Below are 21,507 nucleotides of genomic sequence, written 5' to 3'. Positions count from 1 at the left end.
CTGGTCCTTGTGACTGCCTTAAGGGCAGCTCTGGATATATCCCTTCTGGCAGCTTGGAGTTGTTTTTAGAACATTTTCCAATATTGATGTGGTCCCTGGAGTTTCCTTTCAGTATGGAAAGCCATCAGTTTTTCTCTGCCAATTTTGCCCCACTGACTTACCTCCTCTGCTTTTTTCCTCAGCGTCAGAGGAGAGTGTGAAGGGAAGCAGTCTGTCCTTCTGGCCAAGCTGCATGGACTCACATCTCCAGCATCAGCAACGGTGCTAGGTCTCCCAAGCCTGAACTTGTGATTGCCATGTGAGGCCTGGAAGAACTTAGAGTAGATCCTCAAGGTCTCTGGTGCTACCTTGACCGGTAGCGGTGGGTGAAGTGAGCAGCAAGGTCTTTCAGCAAGCAGCCATCTGGGGTGGAAAGAGCACTTGTAGTCCGGTTCTTGATGGAGTAGCATGGTTTGGCCACTCCAGGGCTGGGGAAAGTCTACTATGGCTGTGATCTAGGCCTATGTGCGAGATGGAGGGGGATCTCTGAAAGACTGAAGGGCAGTCAGATGGTGTAACAATAGAAGTCCTCTTGGCACTGTTAGAAGAGGGAGAAGGTGATTTCAGTCTGTGCTGTCCTTGCAGAAGCTGAGCAGCAGCACGGAGCAGGTGAGCCTGGCAGAGCTGCCTGCAGCTTTGGACAACTCATAATCCCCAGGAGCAGGCTTCGGCCTGCAGCCGTCACCTCCTGCAGATACAAACTGCAGTGCCTCAGGTTAGGGTGCTGCTCCCTGTGAGGAGGACCCTTCTGTGGGGTGTGTGAGATGTCTTTTAATGCACTGCTTGCTGCCCACAGGATCCAGGTGAGGCAGATTGCCAGGGAGAGGGACAAGGCGAGGCTGGACTTGGAGAAAGCAGAAAGACACTGCCTGCAGCTTGGCAAGGAGTTGGATGAGCAGTACATTGCTCTTGAGCACACCCAGAGCAAGCTCAAGTAGGAGGGGTCCCTTTGGTGGGGCAGGGAAAATGATTTTCCTGTGGGTGCCTACAGCCTCTCCCTTGTCCTAGTTTCCCTTTATGAATCTCCCATTTGTTTTGCCATTGTGTCAGTGACGGAGACCCTGAAGACACACCCCCCCCCCCCCCGGCCCCACTACGGTCCCAGCATCCCTCCAACCAAGCTCTCATCTCCTGATCTGTGCGTGGTGAGAGGGGGTGTCTGGACCTCCTGGCCCTTTGAGAACACACTTTAGGCGCCGGAACCATGTTGCCTTTTTCCCCAGGGGTTTTCAGGCAGAAATAGAGGCAAAAGAGCTGGTTTTGCAGCAAGCAGTCAGTCACCAAGCGAAGCTGGAGGCTGACACACAGTTCCTCCAGGGCAAAGAGGCCAGCCTGCAAGGGAGACTGAACCACACAATGAAGGTGAGTAAAGCTGCTTCAGAGGAGGCAAAGCAGAGGCAGTGACAAAGACGGATGCTTTTGCTGGGAAGGACAGGAGTTTTATGCAGAAAAATCAACCACATCCATACTATTGTGTTAAATACAGAGCTTGTTCCTTTGCTGTGACATTATTAAACCCCTGTGTTGTCTGTTGGGACTGGTTTGGCCATTGGTAACACCGGAACACCTGAGGCTAAAATCGTGCCGGGGACCCTGCCAAAAAGCAGAGATGATGGTGTCCATGTGCCTGGGATTTTCCCAGTGCTGTTCATTGTAGAAGTATGGACGGAGATAGTTCAGGACTTGCTGCCTTTGTTAGCTATGAGGGAAACCATAGTTTTATGAAGCAAAGGTAGAGATGAACCTGTGGGGCTGGCTAGCTCTTTTTCTGCAAAACCCACTGCTACGTCTGTCCTTTGGAGAGATAAGGCAAACCACAGCCCACATGGTGTGTATCAGCAGCGTGCTGTCCAAAGTGGGGTCTGCTGGGAGCTGTGCTAGGTTTGGCATGCTGATGTGCCCATTGTTTTACAGCTTCCTGCTGAAGGCCCATGGCTGATGAACCCATTATGTGATGTGAGGACCCACAACATCGAGAGGATCTTCTCCCTTTTGTCTGCAGGAGAACACACAGCTGCAAAACAAGGTCATGGAGATGGCTGAGAAACTGGTGGCCTCTGAGAAGCTGGTGTCGGAGCTGCAGAAAGAAATCAGCCGTGTTGTGAAGGACAAGGTAGCCTTTCTTTCTATGTTGCAGTTGAATAGGAACTTTTCAGGAACTCATCAAAAGGTTGCCCCTTTTCTATGAAATCCTGAGTATTTTGGGTCAGTTGTTATGGCCTCCCCATTTTTGAACTCCCCTGCACATTAATGACAACCTGGAAGGAAAAAATACTGGCTTTTAATTTAGGCTTTTCGGAGTTTGGAAAAAAAAGGATGAGGAAAGTTTAAAATTTTAGAAAATTCTACAACTCTGCAGTCTTCAAGTGAGAACTTTAGTGTTTGGTTTCCAGAAAAGAAAAGCTTCCTTTTTCACAGGTATTGAAGCAAAGGGTTAGTTTTAGTGTCTTCCATTCCAGTGAGGCAGCTGGTAAAATGGATCTGGGGGAAGAAATGAGTTTGTGACCTTGTTAGTCCGTTTGGGAAAGCTTGCCTGCTTGTAGTTTGGTGTCCTTCATGTGCGAAGAAAAAAGTTTTTCCTCCTCTTTCTGCATCTGACTTGTCCCACAGGTGTGAATAGCAACCCTTCCATTGAATCTATGGATGTAGCACCATGTCTCTGGTGATATAGTAGAGCTTTTGGCTCTCCATTTGGAGAGGTGATAATTTTCTTGATGAGAAGTGTTTCTCTGTGCTTGTGCAGCTGGGCCAGGTGGAGCCACACAGCCCAGAGCTCCCGAACTGGAGTGAACACTTTGCAGAGATTGTCCTGGAGTATGAGCGGCAGTGCCAGGTATGGGTGGGCAGCTCTCCAGCAACGCTGGATGAGAGTACAACTCTCATAGGCACATCTGTTGGGTGCTTTGGCTTGCGGGAGAGGAAGCAGGCAGCTCTGATCAGAGTGCAGAGGGGGGAACCCTCTTGCCTTGCTCAGAGTACATGCCGAAGCCTGCTCCTGGGGATCATGAGTTGTCCAAAGCTGCAGGCAGCTCTTGCCAGAGTACTCCCTACCAGGGAGGCAGGACACAACTGTGCCCCCAGTAAAGCAGCCTGTCTCCTTGCTCCTGCAGCCCTCCATGGTTTGGTTCCCTTGCTGGGATACTGGCAGGGGGCAGTAGAGGTGGATTGATTCCTCCCTTCCTGCCACCCTGTAGCCATGGGCTGTTTGGGAACCATGTAGCTCTGTGTATAAGGTCAGAGCACCCTGGGGTGTGTTGCATTTCTTTTCGAATGCAAGGAGAAAGCTATTCTTCTTTGGAAAGCGTGCTATCAGCTGAATTCTTCTATCTTTTTGGTTTTACCTCCCTTCTTCTTACCCCACTTTAACAACCCCTACAAAACTTGTTGCTGCTGGACTATGCTAGAGAGTCAAGGTGAGTCCGTCCAGGTACCTGGTGTGTGTGTGGTTCAGGCATTGGTGTTGTGCATGTTGTACCTCATGCAGGGTGCCTCACTCCTGCCCAGAGCTTTGGGCTCTCTGAGACATAAGCACAGCCTCCGTTTCCCTTCTCTGGTTTTGAAGTGACTTGCATGTTGTGAGTTTGTGGGATGCTCTGTGCCTTGGCTCCTGAGCTCTGTGCTTATTGCATTGCCCATTTGTTTCCAAGTGCTATGTGTGGCTGGGGAACACTGCTGAGTAGAGACAGTGACTTATCAAATCCCCGCAGCCTGAAAGTCTCCATTTTCAGCAAAGCTATTTCATGGATGCAGCAGACAGCCTCTCTTGAAGCTGTAATTAAAGGCAAACATGCTGGAGCACTATCCAGCGCAGCATTGCTCCAGGTGGCACCAGAGGGTTGAAGATGATTGCTGCCGCAATTTTTCCTCCCATTGAGCAGCCCCAGAGTTGTCCGTGAGAATGCTGATGGATGGAGAGATTCGGCCTTCAGGTTTCATCTGCCCCTGTGAAGATGAAACCACTTGGGTTTATACTTTACCCTTGTTGAATGCTGTCGGACCCCCTCCTCCTCTGCTGTTCTGTTTAGAATGGAGATTAAACAATCTGGCTTTGCATTTGTCTAGATCTGCTCAGTAATATTTATTAATTGTGCTCTTTGGAAGTATCCTAGTTTATAGTCTCAGCCCACCACTTTCCTGGGTGGCAGCAAATAGGATATAATTGGATGTCTACGCAAAGTGGACAGTCCAGAGGGATGCAGGATGCATTGTACGCTCTTGCTTCCTGTTACGGGATGAAGGATATGAAGTAAAACAAGCAGTTGTCCAGCTCCAGACAGCTGCGTGGAAGTGGCCCATGGCACTGATGTGGTGGCTCATAGCATGGTGTTCAGCCGTGGGGCTCCTTGCTGCAGGCACTGAGTGAGGATAAACTTCTGTGCTGGCCTCTAAGGGCGTCTCTGTGCTAAGCAGGCAGCAGGACCTGCCTCATGCGGGGCTTCCCATGGGATCAGCACCTTCTCACCTCACTTTATTCCTTTTGCAGCCTGGAAATGATCTCTTTCAGAGCCCTGTGGGACTCACTTCACTGTAAATCCTGCTGTTACTTTGTCTACATATGGTAGTGCTTGTTGGCTAGCCCAGATGCCCACAGGAGTGTCTTGAGGATGTAAACACAAACCTCAGGGCTATATGAGGGATTGTACTGAGATCACAGTGTTTCTTGCGTGTTGGTCGCCAGCAGTGGTTGTGTTTAGGTCAGAAGGGGTCTCAGGAGATCCAACCCTCCGAGGTGTCTGCAAAAACCCCTGGTATTGTGCTTTTGCTTGCAAGGGCAGTTGCTTGTGGGCTCTTCATGCTTTACAGTGTCTAATGATGGTGGTTGCGGTAATCTGGGCTTGTATTTCTTCTCTGGCTCTTCCAAAATCTCTCATCTCTGCCTGTTTGGGAAGGGAGAAAATCCCTCTGCCTTATTCTCTGACTGTGCTGGTGAGGGGGCTCTGCTCTTCATGCTGCAGGAGACCCAGAGTACACATGGCTGGTGGGAGCCGTGTGCGCTTGGCCCCCTGCAGCCCTGGGGAGCTTCATAGCTGCATCATGACCGGTCTCTGCTTCAGGTGCTGTGGGACCAGAATGGAGTGCTGCGAAGGGAGCTGGAGAGCCTGCGTCTCCAGCTACAGGAGAGCAGGGCTGAGAGAGGGCTGTCAGCAGGAGGTAAAATACAGGAGGGTTTGGTGCCTCTCCATCTCTGCAAGAACAAAGTTCCCTCTGGATCAGAGTTTCCATGGGAGTATGGGGCGGCTTGTTGTGCCTGAGCTACTGCTGCCAGTTCTGGTACTGGGCAGCCGTGGGAGGGAAGAAAGGGGTGGTGAGGAGGAGGGAGACTGAGGGAAGGAGGCTCTTCTGACTCGAAAGGTGGTGATGGTGGCTTATGGACTAGGCAGCTGGGAGTGAGCAGGCAGATTTTCACTGTTAAGGATATTGAGGAAACACATGTAATGAAGAGGAAGTAGCCCCAGACTGTGGGTTGGGAGGTTCAGGTTGAGCATTAGGAAAAAAACTCTGGCCCAAAGGGGTGATGCAGCCCTGGGACTGGTTGCCAGATAGATGGGGGATCTCTGTCTTTTGGGGTTGTGTGGACTCGACTGGATGAAGCTGCAGCCATCCTGATCAGGACAGCCAGGCCTGTCCTATCTTGTAGGCCTGTCCTCACAGGGCTCCTCTCTGCCAGTGTGCTGCTCTCCCAGCCCTCTGGTTCCCACTTCTGTGTGCACAGAGACATCACTCTCAATGGAGCAGCTCCAAGAGCAGCTGCGGGACCTGAAGGTGCAGCTGGAAACCAAGGTGAGGGGCATGGGGGCAGATGTGCTGTCCTCTTGGCACAGCTGCTTGGTAAGCAGCCTGCTACAGCGTGGCTGATGGGGCATCTGCTCTGGGAAGGTTGCTGTAAGTTCAGGCTGGGGAGCAGGGTGGTACCTGGGCTCTCTTCTGGGGTTATTGCATGTGCTTCCCTGGCCCATCTTAGCTGGTCAGAGGGTTTGGAGCCCTCACTAGCTGGCAAAGGCTTTGTGGAAATCTCTGTCAACTTGCAAAAGGTTTGTGTGGGTCTTGCTCCTTATAGAGAACCAGAGATTAGCTGTGCTCAGTGTTGCTGTCACAGTACAATCAGCGACAGGGCCGAGAGGAGGAAGCAGCCAGGTGTCTCCTGAGGGCATGGGGCAGGTATCAGAGTCCTGGGGTGAAGCCCTCTCTTTAGAGAGAAGTGAGTGCTCATGTGAGGACTGCCTTCACTCCTCGTTTTGCTGCTGAACTGAGAGGTTGGGGATGCTTGCTGCGTTGCCATTGCAGCACTGCAAGAGTTAAGTTGTAAACTGCCACACAGATGATGAACAGTTCAAGGAGCACAAAGCTGCTTGCAGATCTTCTGTGTGCTTCATAGTCCTGCCTTTGTGCTCATTGAATCCTGGTGTTTCTAGCCTTTACATGGGAGCTGTGGGGAGCAGCAGCTGCTCATCACCACATCTTGGACAGGGGACCACTCCGCAGGGTGGAGGAAGGATATGAGGAGCAGTGACGGATGATGCCCTGCCCTCTCCCTTCTCCTCTCTGGGGTCCCTTGCAAACAAGGAGAAAGGGGAGAACTGCACTGCTTGCTGGGAAGAGCTGGGGCCCGCTGAAACCTGCTTCTTAGAGGCTGGTTACTGCCCTAAGTTCAGTAGGGACCAGAACTGCCTGAAGAGTGTCCCCTGTTGAGAAGGACCAATAGGTTGATCTGAGTCAGAGCTATTGGTGGAGAGGGGAGCTCTTGGGAGCATGGTGCTAATATCCAAATCCTGCCTCCTCCCACAGATAAACTATTACAAGGAGGAAATCAAGTTAATGAGGAAAAACTTTGAGAGAGAGAGGAAGGACGGTGAGGAAATCTTCACGGCTGAGATGCACAAGATGGGAGACCAGAAGAGAGACCTGGAAGAAACAGTTGCAGAGTGCTGGGCTGTGATTGATAGCCTGAAAGAGCAAAAATGTGTGTGGAGCCTGGAGCTGGAGCAGAGGTTTGAGATGGAGCAGGCCAGGGTGGGACAACAACAGCACACTGAAGACATTTACCATCCAGAGCAGCAGCTGGACCAGGAAGGGGAAGAGCTGAGGATGCAGCGCAGCGACAGAGAGAGCCTGAGGTCTGGCACTGTTGTCTTTCTGGGGCTAAGTGGGAGACTGGGGGCGCATCCACTGCTCATACGAGTAGGTTTGATTTCTCATGAGGCTGGAGAGCTGCTTTAGTTTGGAAGAAGATCTGGACGGTATTGTGGGGCTGCAGCTGTTTGAAGGAAGGCATCTAAGCTCCCCTTACAAGGGTGCTTTTATTTCAAGACTTTAAGTTTCCCTGTGTGTTCTTCAAGCTTGTGTCAGAAGTAGTGCCCAGCAAAGATTGTATCTCAAAACAGCGAGAGAAATAAGAGAGCTTTCATCAGTGTTTTCTTATTCTCTCTTTCTTGGTCCTTCAGCAAACCTGCCTCTAGTTGCTAGATCATGACAACCCGCTGTCTTAAAAGCAGCAAAAAATGGCTTAAATTCTTCTATCTAGCCAAAACAGACTGGCTGTTGGGAGAGTAAGAAAGTCACTAAATGTCAGAGCATCTTCCCTTCCTGTGCTTGTGGTGCCAGTTCTGCAACCTCCCCAGGGGCCAGAATGGTCTCACAGAGGAGACTGGAGAGGAATTGGACGGGAAAGTGTTGCCTGTCCATGTCTGCCCCCTCCTGCTTCCCAGCACACCCCACCACTGCCCCCTGGCTTTCCTCCTGCCTTTCCCCTGGTGTGCCTCCCTGCAGGAGCAGAGTTCCTTTTGGCAATACACAAGCAGATGATTTTGCCAGGTCATTATCCCCATTTTAGGGCTGAGGAGCTGAGACATGGGGTAGGTGTGGGAGAAAGGAGAGGCCTTGGCTGAAGTCTGTGGCAGACAGGGGAACAAACCCAAATAACAGGGATACAAGGCATTTGAGCTGTGTTACTGCCATATCTGGTGAATGGTAGAGGGACTGGCTATAGTGGGGAGCTTTCAGGGTGGTGGGAAAACATCTGATGGATGAGTCTTTGAGAAGTGCAAAATGGCATGGGAACTTTCTGTAATGTTTAAGTAATTGCCTTGACTTTGCAACCTAAAGAAAACTTTGCATTGCCTCTTCATCAAAAGTACTTTCTGAGGCTGGCTGAGGTTTTCAAGCTGTTGTCAAATCCAGGTCAGCAAAATTATTTTTATCTTTAGGAAAGATGCAGAGGTTGAGCACAATGAAGAGCTGTCATGGAGTGAATGCCAGCACGAGGACAGCTGTAAGGCTTTTTGCAGCAACTTTGGTGTGAAAGGAGGTGCTTTCCCTATGATAAAGGCTCCAAGGGGAGACCTTCAAGGGCAGTGTGCCCAGGAGAGGCAGCAGTGGAAGCAGAAGGAAAAGTACTTGGTTTCTCTGTGGAAGAAGAGGCAGCTAAAGTTGGAAGAGAAGGTTCATGAGGAACAAGTCAAGATGTGTGAGATGCTGGCTGTTGGGCAGAATAAGAGAAAAAAACCCACCAGGATGAAATGGAAATAATGCAGAGATCATGGGGCTGAAGGCTCTGGTGTTGGAAGGGACAAGGTGTCTGGAGACCTGCCCTCTGGGGGGAAAGGAGCAGATGAGCAGATAGGCCAAAATCTCCTGCTGCAACCTCAGCACCGAAGGCACAGAGAGAAGAAATGAAAAACTGTGTGATGGATGGACCAGTGTGGACGTCTGTTGCAGCAAATGGCCTGCTCAGTCTAGAAGCTGGAGCCAAAGCTGAAAGCATTTGTCAGGAAATATGAAATCTTGATAGACAAGGGGATGTGCTTGGGAAGGAGGCAGAGAGAGCAAAGTTAAATGGTTTGCCTTCACACAGCAGACACATGTCAGGATGTAGATGGACTTGATCTGGAGGACAAGAAGAGGAAAATAAACCTTGGGAGACAGAGTGGTACAGCAGCATAGAAGGAAACATGACATTCAGGCTGTCAAAATGGAGATGTAGAGGGAAAGCAACAGAGTGAAACTGGAGCTGATGCAGCTCAAAGATGTCGTGCGCTGGCTGGAAAATAAACCCAGAGGTCAAGATAGGGGCAGGTTTGAGTGCAAAGGCAGTTTGCCGAACTAACACAGTGCTGCTGCTGCAAAAAAAAGCGGATGCCTTGTGAAACATAGGGCTGCTTAACAACATGGTGGTCCAAGACACTCTTAACAGCAGCTATGTTCTCTCTTGACACTGTAACAGCAGCTATGTTCTGTCTTGCTCCCCACATGCCTTTTACTAACCGTGGGAGTGCGGTCAGAGATCTGGGGTGTGCTTGTGTGGTTGTGGCTGACTGCGCGCTTGTCTCCTCTGCCTTGTACAGCTGTATGTGGGTGTTGGAGATGCCACAGGAAGCACAGCATGTGAATCCTGATGGAAAACTGACTCAGAAAGCAGCTGCTCTGAGGAGCATCCTGCCAAGCAGGGGGAGCAAATTCCACGCAGCCCATGCACTAGTCCCTTCCCTTGAAGACCTGCTCATTCTCTACCAATGTTTCTTCATTGTCCCTGCATGTTTTGCATGAGTTATTGAATGGTGTTTCTCACATTTCTTTAGTTCTTGCTGTCCTCGCAAACCAAATGGGAATAGAGCAGGGAGTCAGTGTAGAACGTCAAGAGCAAACTGGGCTTTTGCATGGGTTTTGTCACTCTGCTGTCTTTCCCTGCAGGGGAGAGCTGTGCTGGCTGCTGGAGGAGAACAGCTTGCTGAAAAGTCAGCTTGGGAGACTCCAGGAAGAGCTGAGGCTAGCAAAGGAGAAGGGCAGCAAACAGCATGAGTAAGAGAGGAGCCAGCTGTGGGACGCTGGCAAATAGGTGGATAGCTAATGCTTGTAAAAGGAACAGCCGCTCAGGTGCATTTACCAGATTTCAGCTGGCTCAACCTGCCTTTTGTTTTCTTGTTTCTGAGCAAGCCATCACTCTCACACCCTTCACTCCATGGAAGAGCAACCAGTGCTGGGATGGGCTTGGCCAGCCAAAGGCTTGGGCAGGCCAGAGCACAGGGTCCAGAGCCGGGTTTAAGGAATGCTGTGGGGTTGGGTATGCTGATTGAAGAAAGGATGGGCTTCACTACACAAACATCTTGGCCAGTGGCCTGCTGATGCCTTGGGAAGCTTGAGACAGGCATTGGGATCACCCACTGAGCCATAAATCCAAGGAGAGCCAGGTTTCTGGTGCGGATGGTCCCAAGAGTCTGCTAAGCTGGCTCTCCCACAGTTCTTCATCCCCTGATTTTTAGGCCTCTGACAATGTTGCAGAACTTTGGATGTCCCCAGATGTCTGCCCTGTGCTGGGCTCAGTCACCTGTTGGAGCAGAGACAGCTGACTCGCTCCTGAATCAATTCAGGACCATATCTGTTTTGGCCTGGCTTTGCTTCCTGTTGCAGGCCAAAACCAGATGTGTGGCTCCCCAAAACAGGGCCTTTGTTTAGGGGGCTGTGGTTTGCTGCTCTCTGGCCTGAAGCTGATCATATCCCTCTCCCCGACAGGAAACACGTGAGGATGCTGGGCAGAGAGAAGGTGGAGGAGCTGGCCGAAATAGCGGAGTTAACAGCATCGGTAAGAAGCCATTAACACTAATGGAAGGCTCTTGGTTAAAGGATTTAGGAGGTTAAAGGATTTAGGAGGACAAAAGCTGCATGTGCTTATAGAGGAGAATGGGAATGTTTGCAACAAACATTGAAACCCAGTCTTGCTTTGAAGAACCAGCTTCATTTAATAGCTTGTCAAGTAGGGACAATTTGTGTGACAAAAGCCAGTGAAGGTCTTACAGAAGGGAAAGCGTTACTACAAAATCCCTAATGAGGTTGACTTTACCTACTTGTATTCTTTCTCCCTCCCAGTCTCAAACCCACATGCCCACAAGCCCTTGGACATGTGTGCACACAAGGTCTGGCTGGGACTGCTTGCGTGCAACATGGATGAGGGTTGCAGGCTGTTTGTTCCTCACCCTGTTCCTGGGATTCCTCATGACTGGGAACCAAAACCTGTTTTTTGGACATGCCTTTTGTACTCTTCAGGGCAATCAGCCACAGCAGGGTGGCCTTTGCTGACCCTTGCTGGCTTCAGCTTCTATTAACCTTCAGCCACAAACCTGCTGCCTGATGTCTGCTTTTCTTCTGTTGGAGGAAAGCTGTGTTGGTTGGCCATTTTCATGGGAGGCTGGCAGAGGAATGGGATGTGGGGTGTGTTGCCATCCTGCTGTTAGATGCATGCTTTCTGCTGATGTGCTATCTGTGCTGTGGTCTGGTCAGGGGATGGGCCAGAAGCTTCACCTTGCTCAGCATGACTGCTGGGAACGGTGTCCTAGGAGCACCGTCTGGGGGATGGCGCTCTTTAGTGTCAATGCAGGCTGCTCTTGTAGCCCTTACTCTGCTCTGTCGTCTGTTACTTCCACATGTGCACAAGGACACTTTTCCATTTGTACTGTATTCTTACCAATCTTAATATTTCTGCTACATGTCTGTACAATTGCTCACTGCTCCCCCTGCCCCTCCTAGTGACCTCCTCCAGGGTTGCCATCCGTGTGCGTCTTCTTACCTGGGAATGCTGTGCTTTAACTCAGCCTCTGGGCTTTGGTCAGGCTGGGAAATGAGGGCACTTGTCCTGAGTGCCCGCAAGGCCCTGCGGTGACAGTGGTGTTCCTGAGTGGGAATCCGGCAGGGACAGCGCAGGACAAGTTAAGTCACTTGCCTCTCTTTCCACCCCAAGCCTCTGTGCATGAATTGATGGGGGTTTTTTTCTCAACCTTTTCCAGAGTGACAAGAGCAAGGGGGAGGTCTCCAACGTGAATGTCAACATGCGTCAGCTGGGCCATGAACTCACTGAGCACAAGGCCAGCCACAGCGCTGGCCCTCGCATTTTGCAGCTGCAGAGTGAGAGGCTTGTGGAGGCTGACTGGCTACAAGGAGCAGAGCTGGCCACAAGGCTGGAGTACCACCAGCAGCATGCAGCATGTTGGATGGAGATGGAGCTGCTTCAGCAGCAGCTCAAGACCTCACAGAAGAAGGTGGGTGTCAGTTCAGTTGGTGGCAGGGTGGCAGGCTGCTGAGTGGTCCCTGTGATACTGTTACTGCCCTGCTCAGGGCTGTATTGGACACCTTCCCCAGGCAGAGAAGCCTGTCCTGTCCTCTTCCTCTTTGTGGGGGCCAAAGGACTTGCCCTCCCATTCAGATAGGTCTGAAGCCAGTTCAGGTGCAGCTTGACAGGTCCTTGCTCACAGCTGCCCCTGCAGGATCCCCTTTGTCCTTGTGTGCAGGCTTGGCTGGGCAGAGGAGATGCAGGCTGAGTGGAGGTGGCTCACACAGGAGTGCCAGGAGCTGTGGTTCCCCATGGCTCAGCTGACAGAGGAGCTGGAGGAGTGGTGGGATCAGGTAGGGGCTGGATAGGGAGGACAGGGCCCAGGCAGGCCACATCTGAGGGGAGGGAAACAAGGTGATCAGACCAGGGGAGCAAGGACCACTAGGATAGAGGAAAGCCAATGTGAGAAACCTCAAAATGCGTTAATATCCCTCTCCTGCCTTCTGCCCTGGGGACAGGCTCAGGGACTGGCTTTCCAGAGTACAGCTTGCCCATGCCAGCCACCCCTAGGTAGCCCTAGGGCAAAGCTGGACCAGACCTGCTTCCCAGTACCAGGTTTGCACTTTGCTGGCAGCAGGAAGCAGGGGACATGTAGTCCAAGCACAGGTTGAAGCCCAGCTTGCCTGGGATGTATCTGAGAGCAAACCCAGGTCAGCAGCCCCCTCTGCCTCCTGCCGTTGCAGCCCTTGGTGCTAGGACTCCCTCCCAGAGGATCCCTCCGGCAACTCTTGCTCCTCGCTGCTCAGCAAGGGGAGCATCTCTCAGCGAGGGGGCCCTGTTTCTTCTGCAGCTCTCAGTGCTGTCCACCTCTGGCTTTGTAGGCTACCCAGCAAGCACCACTCTCATGGTCTTGCTGCTCTGCTGTGGCCATGCTGGTGTGAGAGCCAAGGCAGGGGCTGAGGGTGCTTCCTAACATCTCCCCTCACCTGCAGCACACCCTGAGCCTGTCCCACTGCTGGCACAAAGCTGTAACTGGCTATTGGTCCTTCTGTGTTACAGCTCTTAGAAGCCAAAGCAAGCCTGAGCCTGGCCCAGACTTGGCATGCTCTGCAGTTGCAGCAGGCCAAGGCCCAGATGAACAACATGGTGCCAAAGATACAGTTTGAGCAGCTGCAAACCAGCTTAAGAGAGGAACAGTGCAAGGCTCAGCAGCTCCAAGACGACCTCCACCGGCAGGCTGAGCAGACATGCAGGCAGCTGGTCAGGACCCGGGTAAGCAGGGAATTGTGGGAACTCAGTCAAGGGTTCCAGGGAGGAAGCACTGCCAGCCTGGAAGGCAGCTGTGGTCAAAGCCACCAGAGGTTTGGGTGGAAGATGCTATATATCAAAAGCCCATGTGGAAAATGCACTTCATCTTTAAATTTAGCTGCAATTTTCATTCCACATGAACCCAGTCATCACCCTGCACTCATGCAGGAGCCCTCCCCACTCTAATCCAGCTACCGCAGACCAGACACCTTGTGCCTAGAGGAGCAGGAGTTACCCAGGGAGGCACTCTGTGTTGGCTTAGGATGGAAGAAGACAGTTTGAACCCTCTACGTGGAGATGCAGCCTGCACAGAGTGGAGTAGTGTTACATCTACAGCACTGGGCAACAGGGTATTTGGTTTTTGTAGGTTTGTCCTTTGTTTCAGGTCACTGTGATTCAACTGAACTAACCTGGGCAAAGATGGAGCAAATTACAACCTAAGGAATTAAAATGAGCAGTCACAAAAACTGCATCCAAGGAGACTATGTCTCACCCTGGACTTTTCTGGGCACAGCTGAGAGAGGGGAGGCCATTGGCTTGTTTTTATAGAAAACATTGCTGCGAAATCTGTGCCTTGTCTTAGAACTAGTTGGTGCTGACCTAGGGAAGGTTATACTGCTCTAAACATTTGTCCCGCTGCTCTTTGCATCCTGCACCACCTCCACTGATCCCCACACGCTCTCCTTCAGGGAGCGTGAAGGTCTGTGAGTGGGGTCCTGTGGAAATGCATGGTCCGGGATTGCCGGGGCCAGGTGAGCACTGGGACAACCCAATGTTAGGCTTTGTTGCCCACTACAGGAGGAACATGAGTGTCTGCTGCACGCAGCTGTGGAGCAAGCAGAGGGACTGGAGCACAGTCTGAGGAGTGCTGAAGCTGTGCTGGCAGAGAGGGCGGCTCAGCTCAAAGATGCCCAAGTAAGTGCAGGCGGGATTAGTGCTGCGCGTCCCTGTGTGGCAAGGACCCCTGTGTGAGGATGCTGAACCTTAAGCCTCCTGTCCCTGCTGTAGGCCCAGCTCTCCAGGAACAAACTGCTGATCAAAGACCTCCGTGAGGAGAACAGGGGGTTTGCAACGGCCCTTCAGGCGGCTGAGCTGAAGCAGAAGAGCACCGAGGAGAAGAACCAGCTGTTGGAGGAACAAGCCTCAGCTCTGAAGCAGCTCATTGGAAAAATCGTGCCAGCATCTCTGAGTGGGTGATGGCACACCTGCTGTGGCAGCCCTGCCCCTAGTCCTTGCTGGGGTTTGTCAGGTACGGAAGGGGAGGGATGGCAGAGTTGGGAAATCAGCCTTGTCCTCCCTGGTCTTGCCAGGATTTTCCTGGCTAGAAAGTAGAAAATGGAGAAATGAGTCCTTTAAGGAAATTGGTCCTCTGGATAGATGGATTTTCCTACTGAAAGCACCAGATTTGGTCCTTTCTCAGTAGCAGAGTGTGCTGTCATGTCAGGTCTGTCTCGGGGCAGCCAGCCCACAGGAGCTGCCTGCACTCTGGCAGTGTGTTTGGTGGTGGTGCGGATGCTCGCTCTCTGTGGAGAGTTGCTGTTGGGGCTGCACCATTAGAGCTGGGAAGCAAGGGCAGGAAGGCTTGCGGGTTCCTGTGTCTGGCTCACTGAGTGGGAAAGCTGTGTTGTGGCATTGTTTGCAATATTACAGCACTTCCTGCCATCTCCAGTCTGCTCTGTATTTCAGTAAGCCTCCCCCATGTGTTGCTGAACTTTTATTCCCTACAGCTCCTCTTGGGCTCTAGGAGACTCTGGCCCTCCTAAAGCCTGAGCCTAGGATCCAAACCAACCTGTTGTTGGATTGTTGCCTCTGTGGTGAGCAGGACCTTCTTTCAGTTTGAGCCTCCAAGGCTTGGGGCAGGGTTGGTGACCCCTACTAAGCATGCACATCTTCAGAGATCAGGAGACATGGTAAGTGAACTGCATCATCTCACCTTCCTTGTTGGCCTTCGCACACTGGCAGTGAGTAGTGCTCTTGCCAAAAGTTGTCCAAAAGGCCACAAAGCCAAGCATTCACATCAGCAAATACCAAGTTTATTGATCTGCCCAGGGTGTTGCCCTCTGCATAGAGGATACATCATTGTCATGGTGCCCCTGCCTTGCTCCATGCGGAGCAGAGAGTGTTTATGTGGGGGCTGTGGTTCCACTAGCTGTGAATGGACTCCGAGGATTTTGGGGCTATGGAGACTACTGTATGTGAGAGACTAGGCAAGCCTGAGTGGATCAGGGTAGCAAAGCAGAGGCTGGACAAAGTCAATACAAGGAAGAGGGCTTAGAAATAGCTCTAGGTGTCATTGCTTCAAGAATGAAAGGGGATAAATTGGCTGCAAGCTGATTCTTTTAAGTCCCAGCCTGCCAGGGTGGAGGGGTTCCTCAGCCCTGGGCCAGTGCCAGGAGATGGCTGGAGGCTGTGCCTGAGGGGGCTTCCTTGATCTGGGCGTGCTTTTTCTGCCCTGGTGGATGATGGCTGAGACTTCTCTTTCTTTGCCTCGGGGGCAGCCCTGATTACAAGGGCCGTGAGGGGAGCTGGGCTATTACAAGGAGGGAAGCCCCATGGAGGGTGCGGGCTAGCTCAGGGAGGTTCCTTGGCTGGGACTGGGAGAGCAATCCAGTCCCACCCCAGGCATTTACCCTATTCCTGTATTCTTTTCTTAGTAATTTGGGTTTTGGCTTCTGAGATGGGGGCTAGGCAAACCTGTAGTCTTACCCAGGGCTTATGTTTTTGGAAGTATCCTCTCTTGGCCACTACTCAAGAGAGAGCAGCTCCATTAGGAAAACCAGACAGGGAGAGCAAATCTTCAGCCTTGCTCTGGCTTTGTGCTAACTGAAATCCTTAAAACCTTCTGTTCCCTTTCCCACTCCTACTCCAAATAGCCCCTAGGCCCTGCCAGACCAGTGCTCTGGGGAAGGAGACTCTTCACAGAGGGACAGAGGTACAGCCCAAGTGTGCTGGGAGAAACCTTGGCCAGGCCCATGACCCAGACTGCAGTGCTTATTCACTCAGCACCTTAAGAAACATTTCCAGGCCTCCGATGGGAGACAAGGCTAATCCTAGAAAGAAGCTCATGTAGCCTCATCTGGCACTTACAACTGAGACACCTAAAAACCAGTTGAGCATCACCCTGCAGGATCAAGATGGGTTGGGCCAGAGCGCCAAGTCACGTGTTTAATGAACACAGTGTTAACTCTTGAAAAACACTACATTGAAGGCTGAAGCAGTTCTTTATTTTGCAACCATGGAGCTCGCCTGGCTTCTGAAGCCCAGCTGGTCAGTGTCTTACTCCCACATGCAGAGGGTGAACATAGAACTGCTCCAATCAAAAATGCATTCACAAAACCTGCTTGTAGCTGTGGGGCTTGGATAACATCCTCCCCGCCCCAATGTCACCACCCACTATGCTGGATTCCCAGGATCGCTACATTACTAGTATGCACCCTTTGGTCATAAAGAGTTGGCCAGTGTGGTTTGCATACTTTATAAACTCAGAGGTGATCTTCTTGTCAGGTATCAAAGGCTGTTAAGAGGAGTGGCAGGGTGCCCACTGCAGAAATGCTGAGGTGTCTGAGGTCCTGCACACCCCAGAGTTCAGTCCCCGTTGTGGGCAGGCCACCAAGCAAGGGTTGTCCCTCCTGTCCTGCACACTTATGACAGAATGTGCTCGAGGACTCCTTGTCTGATTAATTGCTCGCATTTCCAGCGGGGTAAAAAGTGCTGCACAGAAACAGACAAACTTTTCTTAAAACTCAGGCAGACTGAATTTGTTGTTACTTGTGGTGCTGTATGCGTGCTGCATCATGGTACTGGATCAGGCAGAGCTGAACCACAGTCCTGAGCCACACAGACAGCTTGCAGCATGTGCAAGGCATTGTGTGTGCAGGAACTGTGTGACGTGCCTCGAAGCTGGGATAAGCAGGGGGATGTCATGGGAATGAAAGGGAAGAAAGAGAATGGACCACGCTCTCTTGTTACAGGTACCTGGCTATTCTTCTTCAACAGGACAGTGGTACCATCATCGATCTCAAATTCTCCATAGTCTTTTAAACACCGCACCTGCAAAGCGGAAACAGCTCTCGGATCATCAGATCTTCCACAGAAATCACTAGACCTCCCTGCTGACTTACAGCACACATCCCAGAGCTTTACATATGGACCCATTCCTACCCGTCTGCTGAAGCCTCGATATAGAACAGACCTGGAAATGCAGAGCTGGACTGATCCCATGCTCTGTGGGCTCTGCCTGATGTTCTCTTCCTGCCTCTGCCTGGAGCAAGAAGCACACAGCGAGCAGCCCAGCCCTCCACAGAGGCTAGAGGAAGAGTGGCACAAGAGACAAGGTCTGGGGAACAGCAGCAGCATTTCCAGGAGAAACTCCCCTCACACAGACCAGAAAATGCCAATCTGTTGACAGTGAAACTGTCTTATTAAGGAGCAGGTTGATTGTCACTACGTGCTCTTTCGAAAAGAACATGAGAACAGAGCACTTCAGCTACTGCCTCTAATTTTTCATGTGCTCTTGCTTTGTGGTATCAATTGTGTAAAACGATTTGTGGTGTCATCTATCAGTCATAAATAACAACAAAGAAAACTAGTTAATGATCCTTAACAGGGGAACAAGGTTTCTAGTTGATCTCAGAGCTGGTTAAGTTTCTGCAAAATGCTGCAAAACCTTCTCACTGGGATTCAGACCACTCATCCCACCACACCAATACCCTACAGACTAGAAATGCCCTTTTTCAACATACTTTGAGCCCTCAGTAGATGAGGGAGTAAAACACTGGCAGACAGAGTGTAAAGAGTAAAATATAGAAGCTTGTGGAAGCTTCAGTGCTCTCGAAGGCTTTGCTCAATGACCTAACTTGGGATGTGGGTGAAATTCTCTAAAAGATGGTTGGGCAAAATGTTTGTTCAAAGACAGAAACCACCAATCTTGCACTTACTTCGATATACAGGCTTTTAGGAGGTTTTATGTCCTGCGTAAGGTCCAGCCCCTCCTCTCCTCCTACTGACCTCATGTAGGTAGCCAGAGACTTTTTGTACCGATTGAACCACTCCACCTGTGGACATTAACAGTGATCCCTCAGGCAAAGCCAAACAGCTAATGCTGAAAAGACAGGTCCCTGATGAATAAGATCTAGTTTTATTTATTTCAATTTAGTTTTTATTTTTATGTTCATGCCAGTCAAAGGTGAACACAAGCTCTTCTGAAGGGAAAAACTGTCCCGGAGGCAGAGCAATCTGGATTCAGAGTAGGAGGTGTGCTGCTGATGTTAGCGGCTGTGTACACTGGTCTAGAGATGGCACTTGAGAGCAGCATGTGAAGACCTAGTTCAGCTGGCTGTGAGTCTGATTTAGTGAAGACCACCTGATCCTTAAAAGTGCCAAGAATTACCTGCACTTGGTATCCATTTGGGATTGTACTCACAGACAGTGAATAAACAAATCAGTATTTACAGAAAGGCATGTTAAGTGTCATGTTTACAGCAGGGGGAGAGAAGTTTCCCCTATTTTGACTCAGAAGTAGATAATCCACCAGGACGAGTGAGTGGAAAGACGGGAAGAGTTTAAGACAAGGCTGACTTACTTCCTCAGCTGACATGTGAAACTGGACGGTGTTTGGTAGGACACTGCCATACTCCCACCTTAGTGCTCGGATCCGCAGCAACCGGTCATACCTGGGGGAAGAAATGAGGGGCAAAACCAGCATCTTTGCTGAGGCAAAAGGCTGGTGATATCCCCAAGCAACACTGATGCCCCAGGCTGCCCTCAAAGGAGAGAGCAAGAACTTGGGTCATTCCAGTCACTTTCCTTTAAAGGATGTGATTTTTGGCCTAACCAGTAACTAAAACTTTTGAAGAGCAGGAGGAAACAGGGCGTCCTTCTCTTTGAGTGTTCCGTGGTACCAGTGAGGAACACAAAGAGGGCCAACCCCGCAGCTGCCCTGCTATCGCCCCTCGCAGAGGGGGCCCAGAGCCCCAGCACCCAGCGGCTGGGGACCCTGTCTTTTGAGGCTGTCCCCCTGGGCCGGCGGGAAGGAACCGACGCCCCGTGGCCCCGGCGGGCCGCGGTATCCCGCCTCCCCCTTCCCCCGCCGCACTCACAGGTAAGCCAGGATGCAGCGCTGGTTCCGGAGCAGGCAGCAGTGCCGAAAACGGATGAGGAGAATCAGGTCCGTTCGTCCCGCCTTCGCTTCGGACCTGGAGAAGAAAAAGCCGCGTTGCAGAGCTGCGGGAGGGGGTGAGGGCGCACCGCCGAGCCTCCGCGGGACGCGCCGCTCACTCACACGTCCGCCTGGTTCCGCTCGTACAGCGCCCGCATTTCCTCCAGCGCCTGCCGCAGGCCCTCCGCCTGCAACACCGGACACAGTCAGTGACAGCGGGCCGCCACGGGGCCCCGGCCCGCCCCGCTGCGCCCTGCTCACACGGAAAGGCGGCAGGTGCCCGCCGGCGGCGCGGTGCAGCTCCTGCACCAGCTCCGCCGCCCGCTCTCCCGCCATGCCGCCGCGCTGCACCGCGCGCGCGGGAAGCCCGGCCGCTCCGCAGCCAATGGAAGGCCGGGGCGGGCCCTCGCGACGCGCCCTTCCCGCGGGCCCTACCATGGCGGATGCTGAGGGGCGCTTCCTCCCAGCACTGCCCCAGCCCTTCCCGGTGCATATCTGCCTCCCGCCAGCAGCATCCTTCAGACCTGGAGCTTGCCAAAACTAAAGGGAGAAAGAGATTAAAAAAAAAAAAAAAAAAAAAAAAAAAGAGAGGTGCGTTTCTGGATGGGACAGGAAATTTAGCACTCGAAGCCGTGGAAAGGGAATGAAAACCTCAGGACCACGGTTTGTCCTGCTCCAGGAATTCACTTCCCTGACCGTGTGTTTCTATGGTTACTAGACATAAAAAATGACCTACGAGCGGCACTCAAAACCCGGAGGAATGGGGAGAGCACAGTGGCGCTTTTACATCATGATTGAAACACCTCAGTGTGGTTTTGTAAAGGATCACAGAATGGTTTAGATTTAAGGAAGGGACCTTAAAGCTCATCTAGTTCCAACCCCCTGCCATGGGCAGGGCCACCTTCCACTAGACCAGGTTGCTCAAAGCCCCATCCAGCCTGGCCTTGAACAATGCCAGGGAGGGGGCAGCCACAGCTTCTCTGGGCAGCCTGTGCTAGTGTCTCACCACCCTCACAGTGAAGAATTTCTTCCTAATATCTAATATTAATATATCCCCTTTCAGTTTGAAACTGTTACCCCTCGTCCTATTACGGTGCTCCCTGACAAAGAGCCCCTCCCCACCTTTCCTGTAGGCCCCCTTCAAGTCCTGGAAGGCTGCTAGAGCCTTCTCCCCAGAACTTTTTCTTCTCCAGGCTGAACAACCCCAACCTGTCCTCACAGGGGAGGTGCTCCAGCCCCCTGATCATCTTCATGACCCTCCTCTGGACCTGTTCAAGTAGGTCCACATCTTTCTTGTGCTGGAGGCCCCAGAGCTTGGACATAGCACTGCAGGTGGGGTCTCACTGGAGTAGAGTAGAGGGGCAGAATCACCCCCCCTTGACCTGCTGGCCACTCTTCTTTCGATGCAGCCCAGGATGCGATTGGCTTTTCTGGGCTGCAAGCACACATTGCTGGCTCATATTCAGTTTTTCATCCACCAGCACCCCCAAGTCCTTCTCTGCAGGGCTGCTCTCGATCCACTCATTGCCCAGCCTGTATCTGTGCTTGGTATTGCCCTGACCCAGGTGCAGGATCTTGCACTTGGCCTTGTTGAACTTCATGTGTTTGGCTTGGGCCCACCTCTCCAGCCTGTCAAGGTCCCTCTGGATGGCATCCCTTCATTCTAGAGTATCCACCGCTTAGCTTGGTGTTGTCAGCAAACTTGCTGAGGGTGCGCTCAATCCCACTGTCCATGCCACCGACAAAGATGTTAAACAGCACTGGTCCCAATACCGACCCTTGAGGAACGCCCCTTGCCACTGGTCTCCACTTGGACATCGAGCTGTTGACCATGGCTCTTTGAGTGCGACCGTTCAGCCAATTCCTGATCCACCGAGCAGTCCATCCATCAAATCCATGTCCCTCCAGTTTATAGACAAGGATGTCATGCGGGACAGTGTCAAACACATTACACAAGTCCAAGTAG

General features: G+C 51.8%; 2 protein-coding genes across 4 annotated transcripts; one reads left to right on the top strand and one right to left on the bottom strand.

Annotated features, from left to right (window-relative positions):
- Window positions 1–483: 483 nt before the first annotated feature.
- NINL (ninein like) lies at window positions 484–17,972 on the top strand. The gene is made up of 16 exons (XM_086460390.1): window positions 484–489; window positions 585–754; window positions 836–973; window positions 1,263–1,401; window positions 2,042–2,152; window positions 2,783–2,872; window positions 5,094–5,190; window positions 5,678–5,820; window positions 6,826–7,154; window positions 10,546–10,615; window positions 11,814–12,065; window positions 13,136–13,348; window positions 14,183–14,299; window positions 14,393–14,633; window positions 15,112–15,294; window positions 17,381–17,972. Exons 1-14 carry the CDS (start codon window positions 484–486, stop codon window positions 14,579–14,581), a joined length of 2,064 nt encoding a protein of 687 aa, XP_086316516.1. The 3' UTR covers window positions 14,582–14,633; window positions 15,112–15,294; window positions 17,381–17,972.
- On the bottom strand, window positions 16,455–19,877 carry GINS1 (GINS complex subunit 1). Of its 3 annotated transcripts, XM_086482306.1 has the most exons (7): window positions 19,803–19,877; window positions 19,665–19,729; window positions 19,483–19,578; window positions 18,966–19,056; window positions 18,322–18,438; window positions 17,360–17,434; window positions 16,455–17,095 (listed from the first exon to the last, which is right to left on the bottom strand). In XM_086482306.1, the coding sequence occupies exons 1-7, from the start codon at window positions 19,875–19,877 to the stop codon at window positions 17,027–17,029; spliced, it is 588 nt and encodes a 195-aa protein (XP_086338432.1). In that variant the 3' UTR covers window positions 16,455–17,026. The 3 variants fall into 3 exon arrangements, with proteins under 3 accessions (XP_086338432.1, XP_086338433.1, XP_086338434.1); XM_086482307.1 differs by lacking the exon at window positions 18,322–18,438; XM_086482308.1 differs by lacking the exons at window positions 18,966–19,056; window positions 19,483–19,578; window positions 19,665–19,729.
- Between the last annotated feature and the right edge of the window lie 1,630 nt (window positions 19,878–21,507).

The sequence above is a fragment of the Leptosomus discolor genome, chromosome 2 (assembly GCF_034619465.1).
Source record: "Leptosomus discolor isolate bLepDis1 chromosome 2, bLepDis1.hap2, whole genome shotgun sequence".
Lineage (NCBI taxonomy): Eukaryota > Metazoa > Chordata > Aves > Leptosomiformes > Leptosomidae > Leptosomus > Leptosomus discolor.
Note: the sequence above shows the minus strand (reverse complement) of the source record. Positions and strands in the feature narration are given on the sequence as shown.

What these genes read in the sequence shown, in the direction of transcription:
- NINL (XM_086460390.1), top strand. An exon ending in GCCGTGTTGTGAAGGACAAG is followed by an intron (nt 2,153 to 2,782) that starts GTAGCCTTTCTT and finishes GTGCTTGTGCAG; the next exon opens with CTGGGCCAGGTGGAGCCACA. An exon ending in GAGAGGGCTGTCAGCAGGAG is followed by an intron (nt 5,191 to 5,677) that starts GTAAAATACAGG and finishes CCTATCTTGTAG; the next exon opens with GCCTGTCCTCACAGGGCTCC.
- GINS1 (XM_086482306.1), bottom strand. Translation starts at nt 19,877, where the DNA reads ATGGCGGGAGAGCGGGCGGCGGAGCTGGTGCAGGAGCTGCACCGCGCC. An exon ending in CGCTGCATCCTGGCTTACCT is followed by an intron (nt 19,057 to 19,482) that starts GTGAGTGCGGCG and finishes TTCTTCCCCCAG; the next exon opens with GTATGACCGGTTGCTGCGGA. An exon ending in TTCACATGTCAGCTGAGGAA is followed by an intron (nt 18,439 to 18,965) that starts GTAAGTCAGCCT and finishes TAATGTCCACAG; the next exon opens with GTGGAGTGGTTCAATCGGTA.